Consider the following 14,471-nt stretch of genomic DNA (forward strand, 5'->3'; position numbering starts at 1 on the left):
GAGGCAAGTGGCAGAGCTGGAATTTGAACCCAGGTCCTTTGACTCCCAAGTCCATTTTTTTCCTCTAAATCCTACTGCTCTCTTTCAAACCTACTTGTTGTCCAGTATATTCTTGGCTAGGCTACTATTTGTGAATGCCTGACTGAGTCACAGAGATGGAAATAATATATTGGCCATTTGCCCTTAGAGGGAAAGTTTTTGTAGTAGAAGCCAAACATTCTAGAGAAAAGTCTGTGTTGGCCTCCTTGGAAGGCAACTTGAAATGAATCCTCCGCTTGGCAAACTTTATTTACTGAACCACGGGTTTATTTGAGTGAGCTGTTAATGAGCTCAATCAATCAATCAATCGTATTTATTGAGCGCTTACTGTGTGCAGAGCACTGTACTAAGTGCTTGGGAAGTACAAGTTGGTAACATATAGAGACGGTCCCTACCCAACATTGGGCTCACAGTCTAAAACGGGGAGACAAAGAACAAAACCAAACATACTAACAAAATAAAATAAATAGAATAGATATGTACAAGTAAAATAAATAAATAGAGTAATAAATATGTACAAACATATATACAGGTGCTGTGGGGAAGGGAAGGAGGTAAGATGGGGGAGATAGAGTTTTACTGCCTGCAGAACAGATTAAGGACCTTTTATAAGGACCATTTGGAGCTCAGCAGCCAGTTTTAATTAGAGTTAGGTTCCCTGGGAGGTTTTTCAACGGTGTTCAAAATGTAAGGAGAAGCAATTCAGAAAATGTAATTAGGGGAGAGATTCATGGAGGATCTTATGATGGTACAGGAGTATTATAGCTGACCCCCAAAATTGAGACAAAGTAAATGAGACTTTTTTGATGTGAAAATGTATGGCAGAATTGCGACTTCTTAAAATAAATGCCTCAGAAGAAAGGAATAAAAAATAAAATCAAAATCCAAGTTGGGGTGGTAGACTTGGTTACAATCTCACTGGGGGCAAAGACCCTCACTGACGAGTAGCCGTGGGTGTAACACCACTCACTGCTCTTCATCATCATCATCATCATCAATCATATTTATTGAGCGCTTACTGTGTGCAGAGCACTGTACTAAGTGCTTGGGTAGTACAAGTTGGCAACATATAGAGACAGTCCCTACCCAACAGTGGGCTCACAGTCTAAAAGGGGGAGACAGAGAACAAAACCAAGCATACTAACAAAATAAAATAAATAGAATAGATATGTACAAGTAAAATAAATAAATAGAGTAATAAATATGTACAAACGTATATACATATATACAGGTGCTGTGGGAAAGGGAAGGAGGTAAGATGGGGGAGATAGAGTTTTACTGCCTACAGAACAGATTAAGGACCTTTTATAAGAACCATTTGGAGCTCAGCAGCCAGTTTTAATTAGGGTTAGGTTCCCTGGGAGGTTTTTCAAAGGTGTTAAAAATTTAAGGAGAAGCAATTCAGAAAATGTAATTAGGGGAAAGATTCATGGAGGATCTTATGATGGTACAGGAATATAATAGCTGACCCCCGAAATTGAGACAAAGTAAATGAGACTTTTTTGATGTGAAAATGTATGGCAGAATTGCGACTTCTTAAAATAAATGCCTCAGAAGAAAGGAATAAAAAATAAAATCAAAATCCAAGTTGGGGTGGTAGACTTGGTTACAGTCTCACTGGGAGAAAAGACCCTCATTGACCAGTAGCCATGGGTGTAACACCACTCATTGCTCTTGTCACCACAAAGTCATCCTGGGGCTTCAGAAAGCAGAGACAAGTTTTGCTGGTAATAATAATAATATTAATAATAATAATAATAATAATAGTATTAAACGTTTCTGTGTACCAGGCACTGTTCTAAGCACATACAAGTTAATCAAGTTGGACACAGTTCCTATCCCACATGGGGCTCACACTCATTGTACAAATGAGGTAACTGAGGAACAGAGGGGGTAAATAATATTAATAATAATAATCATGGTATTTGTTAAGCACTTACCATGTGGCAGGCACCGTACTAAGCCCTGGAGTGGAAACAAGCAAATTAGGTTGGGCACAGTCCCTTGTCCCACATGGGGTTCCCAGTCGCAATCCCCGTTTTGGAGATGAGGTAACTGAGGCCCAGAGAAGTGAATTGACTTGCCCAAAGTCACACAGTACACAAGTGGTGGAGCTGGGATTAGAGCTCATATTTCATTCATTCATTCATTCAATCATAGTTATTGAGTGCTTACTGTGTGCAGAGCACTGGACTAAGCTCTTGGGAAGTACAAGTTGGCAACATATAGAGACGGTCCCTACCCAACAGTGGGCTAACAGTCTAGAAGGGGGAGACGGACAACAAAAGAAAACATATTAACAAAATAAAATAAATAGAATAAATATGTACAAATAAAATGAATAAATAGAGTAATAACTTGTGTTGCCAACTTGTGTTTCCCAAGTGCTTAGTACAGTGCTCTGCACACAGTAAGTGCTCAATAAATGTGATTGATTGATTAATAAATACATATATACAGGTTATATACAGATATATACATTTATCCTGGCTCCGCCAGTTGTCAGCTGTGTGACTTTGGGCAAGTCACTTCACTTCTCTGTGCCTCAGTTACCTCATGTGTAAAATGGGGATGAAGACTGGGAGCCCCATGTGGGGCAACCTGATCACTTTGTATCCTCCCCAGCGCTTAGAACGGTGCTTTGCACATAGTAAGCGCCTAACAAATGCCATCATTATCATTATTATTATTAACTCCCAGGCTCTAGCCCCTAGTCCACACTGTTTCTCTGTTCCAGTAACTAGGGGACCGTGTCTGACTCACTTGTATTTTAGTCCAGTGCTCTGCACACAGTGAGCACTCGGTTAATGCCGTTGATGATGATGGTTTAACCCCTTGCTACTGACATGTACATATTTATATGTATATAAATATGTATATATACATATTTGTACATATTTATTACTCTATCTTACTTGTACATATCTATTCTATTTATTTTATTTTGTTAGTATGTCTGGTTTCGTTCTCTGTCTCCCCCTTCTAGACTGTGAGCCCGCTGTTGGGTAGGGACAGTCTCTATGTGTTGCCGACTTGTACTTCCCAAGCGCTTAGTACAGTGCTCTGCACACAGTAAGTGCTCAATAAATACGATTGATTGGTTGATTGATTGATTGATTGATTGACATGTCTTCCCGTAAGGGTGGGTTTCCCTGAGCCCCTTCCCCTCTGTAAAATGGGCAGTGGTCAGTCCCCAACATAAGCTGCCCCTTTAGTCCAAGAGTGATAGCACCGCTCTGACTCCTGACTCCTCCCTTCAGTCTCACTCTACTCCCTCTTAGTCTTCTTTTCCAGGTCTAGCTGCCTCTCCACTCCCAGGCATGCTTTCTCTGTCTCTCTCTCTCTTTGTCTCTGTCTCGGGTCGGGACCGTCTCTATATGTTGCCAACTTGTACTTCCCAAGCGCTTAGTCCATCATCATCATCAATCGTATTTATTGAGCGCTTACTATGTGCAGAGCACTTCACTAAGCGCTTGGGAAGTACAAATTGGTAACATATAGAGAGAGTCCCTACCCAACAGTGGGCTCACAGTCTAAAAGGGGGAGACAGAGAACAAGACCAAACATACTAACAAAATAAAATAAATAGAATAGATATGTGCAAATAGTCCAGTGCTCTGCACACAGAAAGCGCTCAGTAAATATGATTGAATGAATGAATGATTCCTCCCTTCCTCCCCCTTCCTCCCTTCCTTCCTTCTTGGATACAAATCCCAGCTCCGTGACATAGCTATTTTGTTAATGATGTGCATCTAGCTTTAATTCTATTAGTTCTGACGATTTTGACACCTGTCTACCCGTTTTGTTTTGTTGTCTGTCTCCCCCTTCTAGACTGTGAGCCCGTTGTTGGGTAGGGGCCGTCTCTATATGTTGCCGACTTGTACTTCCCAAGCGCTTAGTGCAGTGCTCTATACCGAGTAAGTGCTCGGTAAATACGATTGAATGATTGAAGTTGCCAATGGGTGACCTTGGGCAAGTCATTTCACTTCTCTGTGCCTCGGTTACCTCATCTGTAAAACGGGAATTAAGATTGTTCATTCAGTTGGATTTAGTGAGCGCTTACTGTGGGCAGAGAAAGTACAATACAACAATAAGCAGTGACATTCCCTGCCACAACAAGCTCCCTATGCGGGACAGACACCGTATCCAACCTGATTAATTAGTATCTACCCCAATGCTCAGTATGGTGCCTGGCACATAACATGCGCTTAACAAATAATCAATCAATCAATCATATTTATTGAGCACTTACTGTGTGCAGAGCACTGTACTAAGCACTTGGGAAGTACAAGTTGGCAACATATAGAGACAGTCCCTACCCAACAGTGGGCAAGCAGCGTGGCTCAGTGGAAAGAGCATGGGCTTTGGAGTCAGAGGTCATGGGCTCAAATCCTGGCTTTGCCAACTGTCAGCTGTGTGACTTTGGGCAAATCACTTAACTTCTCTGTGCCTCAGTTACCTCATCTGTAAAATGGGGATTAAAACTGTGAGACCCCTGTGGGACGACCTGATCACCTTGTAACCTCCCCAGTGCTTAGAACAGTGCTTTGTACATAGTAAGCGCTTAACAAATCCCATCATTATTATTAGTAGTAGTAGTATGATCGTTATTATTTTTATCATCATCATCTTCTAGCCTGTGAGCCCACTGTTGGGGAGGGACCGTCTCTATATATTGCCAACTTGTACTTCCCAAGCGCTCTGCACGCCGTAAGTGCTCAATAAATACGATTGAATGAATGAGGGAGTCATTATCATGACTTTAGTACTGGTGGAATGAATCCAGTTGAGGGTGAAATGTGTCCCCCACACCGCCAAGGGATTGCTCTCCCTTTCATTCATTCAATCATATTTATTGAGGGCTTACTGTGTGTAGAGCACTGTACTAAGCGCTTGGGAAGTACAAGTTGGTACATATAGAGACAGTCCCTACCCAATAGCGGGCTCACAGTCTAGATTTCCTATCCTCTTTATTCTCCCTCCTACCCTCTTCGCCCTTTACCCCATCCCCTTTCTGATTTTACTCCTTCTCCCTCTGTTTCCCCTTCTCCTCCCCCTGCTTCCCCTCTCCTTCTCTTTTTCCCTCCCCTTCTCCGCCTCTCTCTTCCCTCCGGATTCCCTTCTTATGTCCCTTTCCTCTCCCGGCTCCCATCTCCGTCTCCCTTCCCACCTCCATCTCCGCTCTCCTCTCCCCCTTTACCTCTTCGTCCTCCTTCCCTCTCCCACCTCTCCCTTTGTGTCAACAGGGATTGTAAGGATTGTAAGGCAAAGATCTGGTCCCGCACCATAAACCGGAATTCCACTGAGCTTGGTACTTGAAAACGAACCCAAGATTTACCGGTGTCTTCTAAACACCGGATTTTTTTTTAGCTAGTAGATGCAGAGAAGCCTCATTTCCTGTTATGTGGTTTAACTGAGAGTTGGGCTTGTGTTTCTTGGTGTTCCTAAATGATTCAGCAGCTCTGGCTTACAAAATATATATGTAGAGAGAGAAATCAATGAATCAATTGTATTTATTGAGGGCTTACTCTGTGAAGAGCAATGTATTAAGCTCTTGGGAGAGTGCTCTTCACTCTCTTCACTGATGACAGACTGGTTCCCTGCCTCCAAAGAGAAACTGAAACTTGAATACTGTATCTATGTACTTTCAGGGTCATTATTCTTCTTCACAATAATAATAATAATAGTAATAATGATCATAATGGTATTGGGAGAAGCAGCGTGGCTCAGTGGAAAGAGGGAGGGCTTTGGAGTCAGAGGTCATGGGTTCAAATCCCGGCTCCACCAATTGTCAGCTGTGTGACTTTGGGCAAGTCACTTCACTTCTCCGTTGCCTCAGTTACCTCATCTGTAAAATGGGGATTAAGATTGTGAACCCCCCAGGGGACATCCTCATCACCTTGTAAACTCCCCAGCGCTTAGAACAGTGCTTTGCACATAGTAAGCACTTAATAAATGCCATTACTATTATTATTATTATTATTATTAATTCCGCTCTGCCACTTGTCAGCTGTGTGACTCTGGGCAAGTCACTTAACTTCTCCATGCCTCAGTTACCTCATCTGTAAAATGGGGATGAAGACTGGGAGCCCCACGTGGGACAACCTGATCACCTTGTATCCCCCCCCTGCGATTAGAACAGTGCTTGGCACATAGTAAGTGCTTAACGAAAGCCATCATTATTAGCACAGTGCTCTGCACACAGTAAACACTCAATAAATACGATTGGATGAATCTGTTAAGCACTTACTACGTGCCAAGCATTGTTCTAAGCGCAGGGGTAGATAGAACTTAATCAGGGTGGACCCAGTCCCTCTCTCACAGAGGGTTTACAATCTAAGTTGGAGTGAGTAAGATTGAAGCCCCATTTTACAGAGGAGGTAACTGAGGCACAAAGAAGTGAAGCGACTTGCCCAGGGTCACATAACCAGAGCTGGGATTAGAACACAGTTCCTCCACCTCCCAGGCCCAAGCTCTATCCACTGGGCCACACTGCTTATCTGGCTTGCATTGAGCAATCCTAGCAATTAGCTGGTGCTATTCCCACCTGCATATCATTCATTCAGTCGTATTTATTGAGCACTTACTGTGTGCAGAGCACTGTACTAAGCACTTGGGAAGTACAAGTTTGGCAACATATAGAGACGGTCCCTACCCAACAGTGGGCTTACAGTCTAGAAGCGGGAGACAGACAACAAAACAAAACATGTAAGGTAGCATTTTGCTTCTTATCTTTCCCTGAGTCCATCAAGGTAGAAGAAACCAATCTTAGGCTCCGAGTCCGTACTTGAACTGTTCCTGGTTGACTCTGAGCCCTCATCTCCTAGTAACTAAAGATTATGTTGTTCTTATTTGGGGGCAAAAAATGAATCTTCCTCCCTTCAAAGCCCTACTGAGAGCTCACCTCCTCCAGGAGTCCGTCCCAGACTGAGCCCCCCTTTTACCTCCCCTCCTCCTTCTCCCCTCCCCATCGCCCCCCCTTCCCCTCCCCACAGCACTTGTATATATTTGTACATATTTATTACTGCATTTATTTTATTCTTAAATATTTACTCTATTAACGATGTGTATGTAGCTATGATTCTATTTATTCCGATAGTATTGACACCTGTCTACCTGTTTTGTTTTGTTGTCTGTCTCCCCCTTCTATAATGATATAATAATAATGGCATTCATTGAGCGCTTACTGTGTGCAATGCACTGTTCTAAGAGCTGGGGAGGTTACAAGGTGATCAGGTTGTCCCACGTGGGGCTCACAGTCTTAATTCCCATTTTACAGATGAGGTAACTGAGGCGCAGAGAAGTGAAGTGACTTGCCCAAAGCCACACAGCTGACAATTGGCGGAGCTGGGACTTGAATCCATGACCTCCCCCTGGCCTGAAATGCCCCCCCTCCGCACATCCGCCAGGCTAGCTCTCTTCCTGCCTTCAAAGCCCTAGTGAGAGCTCACCTCCTCCAGGAGGCCTTCCCACACTGAGCCCCTTTTTCCTCTCCCCGTCCCCATCCCCCCGTGTGGCATTGGCACGTCCGCTGCCACCCCATTTGTGGTGGGCACCCGCAGCCCTTTCGTGTCACACCCGGGGGCAGTGACCTCACTCTCCTGCAATCAGTCAGCGGTATTTGCTGAGAGCTTACAATGTGCAGAGCGCTGTACTAAGCACTTAGGAGAGTACAGTACGACCCAATCAGCGGAAATGCTCCGTGCCCAAAACAAGCGTAATAATAATAATAATGATGGCATTTGTGATACAAGGTGATCAGGTTGTCCCACGTGGGGCTCACAGTCTTCATCCCCATTTCACAGATGAGGGAACTGAGGCCCAGAGAAGCAAAGTGGCTTGCCCAAAGTCACCCAGCTGACAATTGGCGGAGCCGGGACTCGAACCCATGACCTCTGACTCCCAAGCCCGGGCTCTTTCCACTGAGCCACGCTGCTTCTCCTAATTAGACACAGTCCCTGTCCCCTGGGTGGCTCACAATCTATCTCAAAATTTTCCCTCGCTCTATATTTGCAGCTTATTTGTTCGAAAATAACATTTTATTAAGATGTAAACTTTCTAATATCACCCATGCCGATTAGAGTGAGTTGGGGTTTGTTTTTTTTTTTTGAAATCACAAAGATCTAGATTGTGAGCCCGCTGTTGGGTAGGGACCGTCTCTACATGTTGCCGACTCGGACATCCCAAGCGCTTAGTCCAGTGCTCTGCACACAGTAAGCGCTCAATAAATACGATTGATTGATTGATTGAGTTCAAATATGATTGGCAACACAGATGAGGGCATGGTTTGTAGTCGAGCTTTTGTGATGGCTATTGCCGCCATCTCGACAAGGCCTACTGTGGGAAAAGGAGCAACCCGATACGCCGCTCCGCCTGGGAAATTACTCTTGTGCCTCTCTGTGCCTTATTTTCCTCTTCTGTAAAATGGGGATAATGATGCCTACCTCCCCCTATATCCCCTATATCACATCAGCGCTTAGAACAGTGCTTTGCACGTAGTAAGCGCTTAATAAATGCCATCATCGTTATTATTCCTCTCCCCATCCTCCCCCCTCCATCCCCCCCGCTTTACCTCCTTCCCTTCCCCACAGCACCTGTATATATGTTTGTACATATTTACTACTCTATTTATTTTACTTGTACATATCTATTCTATTTATTTTATTCTGTTAATATGTTTTGTTTTGTTCTCTGTCTCCCCCTTCTAGACTGTGAGCCCACTGTTGGGTAGGGACCGTCTCTATATGTTGCCAACTTGTACTTCCCGAGCGCTTAGTACAGTGCTCTGCACACAGTAAGCGCTCAATTAATACGATTGATTGATTGATTAAGTGCTTACTACGTGCCAAGCACTGTTCTAAGTGCCGGGGGGATACAAGGTGATCAGGTTGTCCCACGTGGGGCTCACAGTCTTCATCCCCATTTTACAGATGAGGGACCTGAGGCCCAGAGAAGTGAAGTGGCTTGCCCAAGGTCACACAGCTGACAATTGGCGGAGCTGGGATTTGAACCCATGACCTCTGACTCCCAAGCCCGGGCTCTTCCCATTGAGCCACGCTGGGAAGTTTAACACAGCTCAACACCAAAGTCAGGAGGGCATAAAACACCATTCACAGTCGCATTCGTGAAACTATCTTAGTCCCCAGTATCGATTTCAAGCCCTCTGGGTACTGGTACTCAAGGCCCTACTGAGAGCTCACCTCCTCCAGGAGGCCTTCCCAGGCTGAGCCCCTTCCTTCCTCTCCCCCTCATCCCCCTCTCCATCCCCCCATCTTACCTCCTTCCCTTCCCCACTGCACCTGTATACATGTATATATGTTTGTACATATTTGTTACTCTGTTTATTTATTCATTTTACTTGTACATATCTATTCTATTTATTTTATTTTGTTAGTATGTTCCGTTTTGTTCTCTTTCTCCCCCTTCTAGACTGTAAGCCCACTGTTGGGTAGGGACTGTCTCTATATGTTGCCAACTTGTACTTCCCAAGCGCTTACTACAGTGCTGTGCACACAGTAAGCGCTCAGTAAATACGATTGATGATGATGGAACTGGGGGCTGATGTAATAATAATGTGTGGTATTTGTTAAGGATTACGGCCTAGAGGAGAAGACAGACATTAATATGTCAATAATCAATCAATCAGTGGTGTTTGTTGAGCACTTAACTACGTGCAGAGGATCGTACTAAGCATTTGGGAGAGTACAATAAAACAGAATTAGCAGGCACATTCCCTGCCCATAATGAGCTTACAGTCTAGGGGGAACCCGTTGTTGGTTAGGGACTGTCTCTATCTGTTACCAAATTGTACTTTCTAAGCGCTAAGTACAGTGCTCTGCACACCTTAAGTGCTCAGTAAATACGATTGAATGAATGAGTGAATAATATCAATAATAATCAATCAGTCTTATTTACTGAGTGTTTACTATGTGCAGAACACTGTACTAAGCAGTTGGGAGAGGACAGTATAACAGAATTAGCAGATATATTCCCTGCCAATAACAGGTTTACAGTCTAGAGGGTAAAACAGACGTTAATATCAATAATAATCAATCAATCAATCATATTTATTAAGTGCTTACTATGTGCCGAACGCCTTACCTCCTTCCCCTCCCCACAGCACCTGTATATATGTATATATGTGTGTACATATTTATTACTCTATTTTACTTGTACATATTTATTCTATTTATTTTATTTTGTTAATGTGTTTTGTTTTGTTGTCTGTCTCCCCCTTCTAGACTGTGAACCCGCTGTTGGGTAGGGACCGTCTCTAGATGTTGCCAACTTGTACTTCCCAAGTGTTTAGTACAGTGCTTTGCACACAGTAAGCGCTCAATAAATACGATTGACTGACTGAATGAATGAATACTAAGCTCTTGGGAGAGTACAACACAACAATATAACAGACACATTCCCTACCCACAATGAGCTTACAGTCTAGAGGGAGATACAATAAATAATATAATAATATATGTAGTAAAATAATTATAAATAGAATATAACTAGAATTAATAATAAATTCATAATATACAATTTATACATTTCCGTTTGGAGGCCCAGGCCCAGGGAACAGATCCGAGATTTCTAATAGGAAGAGATTCCAATTTCTTGAAAAAATATATCGATCTAAGGCATGTTTTTCCAAGTCATCTTCGTGAAGAAACAGTGTGGCTCAGTGGATAGAGCAAGGGCCTGGGAGTAAGAAGGACCTGGGTTCTAATCCCAGCTCTGTCACATTAATGTGTCTGGGCCTCAGTTCCTTCATCTGTAAAATGAGGGAACAGAGAAGCAGCCTGGCTCAGTGGAAAGAGCCCGGGCTTTGGAGTCAGAGGTCATGGGTTCGAATCCTGGCTCCGCCACTTGTCAGCTGTGTGACTTTAGGCAAGTCGCTTCACTTCTCTGGGCCTCAGTTCCCTCATCTGGAAAATGGGGATTAAGTCTGTGAGCCCCACGTGGGACAACCTGATTACCTTGTATCTACCCCAGCGCTTAGAACAGTGTCTTGCACATAGTAAGCGCTTAATAAATGCCATTAAAAAAAAATGGGGATGAAGACTGTGAGCCCCATGTGGGACAGGGACTGTGTCCAATCTGATCAGCTTGTAATAATAATAATAATGTTGGCATTTGTTAAGCGCTTACTATGTGCCAAGCACTATTCTAAGCGCTGGGGTAGATACAAGCTAATCAGGTTGTCCCACGTGGGGCTCACAGTCTTCATCCCCATTTTCCAGATGAGGCAACTGAGGCCCAGAGAAGTTAAAGATGATCAGGTTGTCCCACGTGGGGCTCACAGTCTTAATCCCCATTTTACAGTTGAGAGAACTGAGGCACAGAGAGGTGAAGTGACTTACCCAAAGTCACACAGCTGACAAGCGGCGGAGCCGGAATTTGAACCCATGACCTCTGACGCCCAAGCCCGGGCTCTTTCCACTGAGCCATGCTGTTTTGCTTAGAGCAGTGCTTAGCACATAGTAAGTGCTTAACAAGTACCATAATTGTTGTTGCTATTATCTTCTAAAACTACTAACCCTAGTAACCTCACTTAATGATCAGTAGGCAGGGCGACTGCAGATAGTATTGGGGTTAATAAAATTTTACCTCATCTGCCAACTTGTACTTCCCAAGCGCTTAGTACAGTGCTCTGCACACAGCACTCAATAAATACGATTGAACGAATGAATGAATCTGTAAAATGGGGATTAAGACTGTGAGCCCCACATGGGACAGCCAGATTACCTTGTACCTACCCCAGCGCTTAGTACAGTGCTCTGGACATAGTAAGTGCTCAACAAATACCATCATTATTATTATTGTTATTACTATTACTATATATAATGTATAGTATATGTCATCATCATCATCAATCGTATTTATTGAGCGCTTACTATGTGCAGAGCACTGTACTAAGCGCTTGGGAAGTACAAATTGGCAACATATAGAGACAGTCCCTACCCAACAGTGGGCTCACAGTCTAAAAGGGGGAGACAGAGAACAAAACCAAACATACTAACAAAATAAAATAAATAGAATAGATATGTACAAATAAAATAAATAACAAATAAAATAAATAACTAGTATATATATATGCATGTATATGTATAATATAATATAATAATATAATATAATATAATGTATATATATATAAAGATAATATAATGATATATTGTATACATATAATAAAATGATATTTCTTATCCTTTCTTTTTTTATTTTTCTAGGCAGTTCCTGTCCAAAGTTCATTATAGTCTCACCACTGCGCAGTCAAGACAGTGCCAACAATTTGGTCGATCAGGATACAGGTGATGAAAAGGCTCAGGGAATAAATGGAAAAACGACAGTCAAACAGTTGCCACGTTCAGCTGCAAACCCAAAGCCACAAGGTAAGTTCAGACGCTGCTGCTTTTGCCCATGGAAATCGCAAACCACAGAAATAATGGCCGATCGTCTCCAAGCAAGGTCCAATAATAATAATGATAATAATGATGGTGGTGTTTCTTAAGTGCTTACTGTGTGCCTAGCACTGTACTAAGCGCTGGGGTGGGTACAGGCAAATTGAGTTGGGTACAGTCCCTGTCCCTCGTGGGGCTCACGGTCTCAATCCCCATTTTACAGATGAGGCACAGGGAGGTGAAGTGACTTGGCCAAGGTCACACGGCAGACAACTTGTACTTCCCAAACGCTTAGTACAGTGCTCTGCACACAGTAAGCGCTCAATAAATACGATTGAATGAATGAAAGTGGCAGACTCGGTCCAAGTATTTCCTTGCAGCTTCAAGTGTTCCTTGGACACTTCACCCCATTTTATGGAGGAATTTGTGATCCAAACAAATTTCCTTGTGGAAATTATTCAGTGGCTCAATAATAATAATAACGATGGCATTTATTAAGAGCTTACAATGTGCAAAGCACTGTTGTAAGCGCTGGGGAGGTTACAAGGTGATCAGGTTGTCCCACGGGGGGCTCACAGTCTTAATCCCCATTTTACAAATGAGGGAACTGAGGCACAGAGAAGTGAAGTGACTTGCCCAAAGTCACACAGCTGACAATTGGCAGAGCGGGATTTGAACCCATGACCTCTGACTCCAAAGCCCGGGCTCTTTCCACTGAGCCATGCTGCTTCTCCATCAATGGTATTTATTGAGCACTTACTTTACGTAGAGAAGCAGCATGGCATAGTGGATCAAGCCTGGTCCTAGGAGTAAGATGGTCACGGGTTCTATCAATCAATCAGTCGTATTTATTGAGCTCTTACTGTGTGCAGAGCACTGTACTAAGCGCTTGGGAAGTCCAAGTTGGCAACATATAGAGACAGTCCCTACCCAACAGTGGGCTCACAGTTTAGAAGGCAGAGACAGAGAACAAAACCAAACATATTAACAAAATAAAATAAATAGAATAGATATGTACAAGTAAAATAAATAGAGTAATAAATCTGTACAAACATATATACATATATATGGGTGCTGTGGGGAAGGGAAGGAGGTAAGACGGGGGGGATGGAGAGGGGGACGAGGGGGAGAGGAAGGAAGGGGCTCAGTCTGGGAAAGCCTCCTGGAGGAGGTGAGCTCTCAATAGGGCCTTGAAGGGAGGAAGAGGTTCTAATCCCTGCTCCGCCACTTGTCTGCTGTGTGACCTTGGGAAAGTCACTACACTTCTCTGGGCCTCTATGACCTCATCTGCATAATGGGGAATTGAGACTGTGAGCCCCATGTGAGACAGGGACTGTGTCCAACCTGACTTGCTTGTATCCACCCCACACTTAGTACAGTGCGTGGCACATAGTAAGCACTTAACAAATACCATAATTATTATTATTATTATTACTATAGCCCAGCCCACACACTTTGCCCTGCTAACACCAACCTAGTTACTGTATCCCTACCTCACCCATTTTGCCGCTGACCCATTATCCACTTCTTCCCTCCGGCCTGGAACGACTCTCTCCCTTCCTATTCAACAAACCACCACTTTCCCCACTTTCAAAGCCGTATTAAAATCACATCTCCTCCAAGAGGCCTTCCCCGACTAAACCCTCCTGTCCTCTTCTCCCGCTCCCTTCTGCGTCGCCCTGACTCACTCCCTTGATTCATTCCCCCTCCCAACTGCACAGCACTTACGTCCTTATCTGTCATTTTATTTATTTATAGCAAAGTCCACCTCCCCCTGTAGACTGTAAGCTCTTTGTGGGCAGGGGATGTGTCTGTTTATTACTATAGTGTCCTCTCCCAAACACTTAGTACAGTGCTCTGCACACTGGAAGCTCTCAATAAAGACGATGAACTGAATGAGCCATCTGTGCAATTGGATCTCTATCCATTAAACACTTGATATTCCATTCTTAGTTCCCCTGCACTTCTGTACATTCCCATAATTTATTGTGATGCCTGTCTCCCCACCTGTATATATGTTTGTACATGTTTATTTCT

The 14,471-nt window shown here is 43.5% G+C and overlaps 1 protein-coding gene across 3 annotated transcripts in view; it reads left to right on the forward strand.

Moving 5' to 3' along the window:
- FGD4 (FYVE, RhoGEF and PH domain containing 4) overlaps positions 1-14,471 on the forward strand; it is a 387,351-nt gene that overhangs the window by 226,986 nt on the left and 145,894 nt on the right. For all 3 annotated transcript variants that reach the window (XM_038741145.1, XM_038741142.1, XM_038741133.1), the window contains exon 2: positions 12,264-12,425. Coding sequence is in view for 2 of the 3 variants with exons in the window: in XM_038741142.1 (XP_038597070.1) it covers positions 12,264-12,425 (162 nt within the window). In the remaining variant the exon portion in view is untranslated. The remainder of the gene's footprint in view (positions 1-12,263; positions 12,426-14,471) is intronic.

Source organism: Tachyglossus aculeatus, chromosome 2, assembly GCF_015852505.1.
Source record: "Tachyglossus aculeatus isolate mTacAcu1 chromosome 2, mTacAcu1.pri, whole genome shotgun sequence".
In the NCBI taxonomy this organism is placed as follows: domain Eukaryota; kingdom Metazoa; phylum Chordata; class Mammalia; order Monotremata; family Tachyglossidae; genus Tachyglossus; species Tachyglossus aculeatus.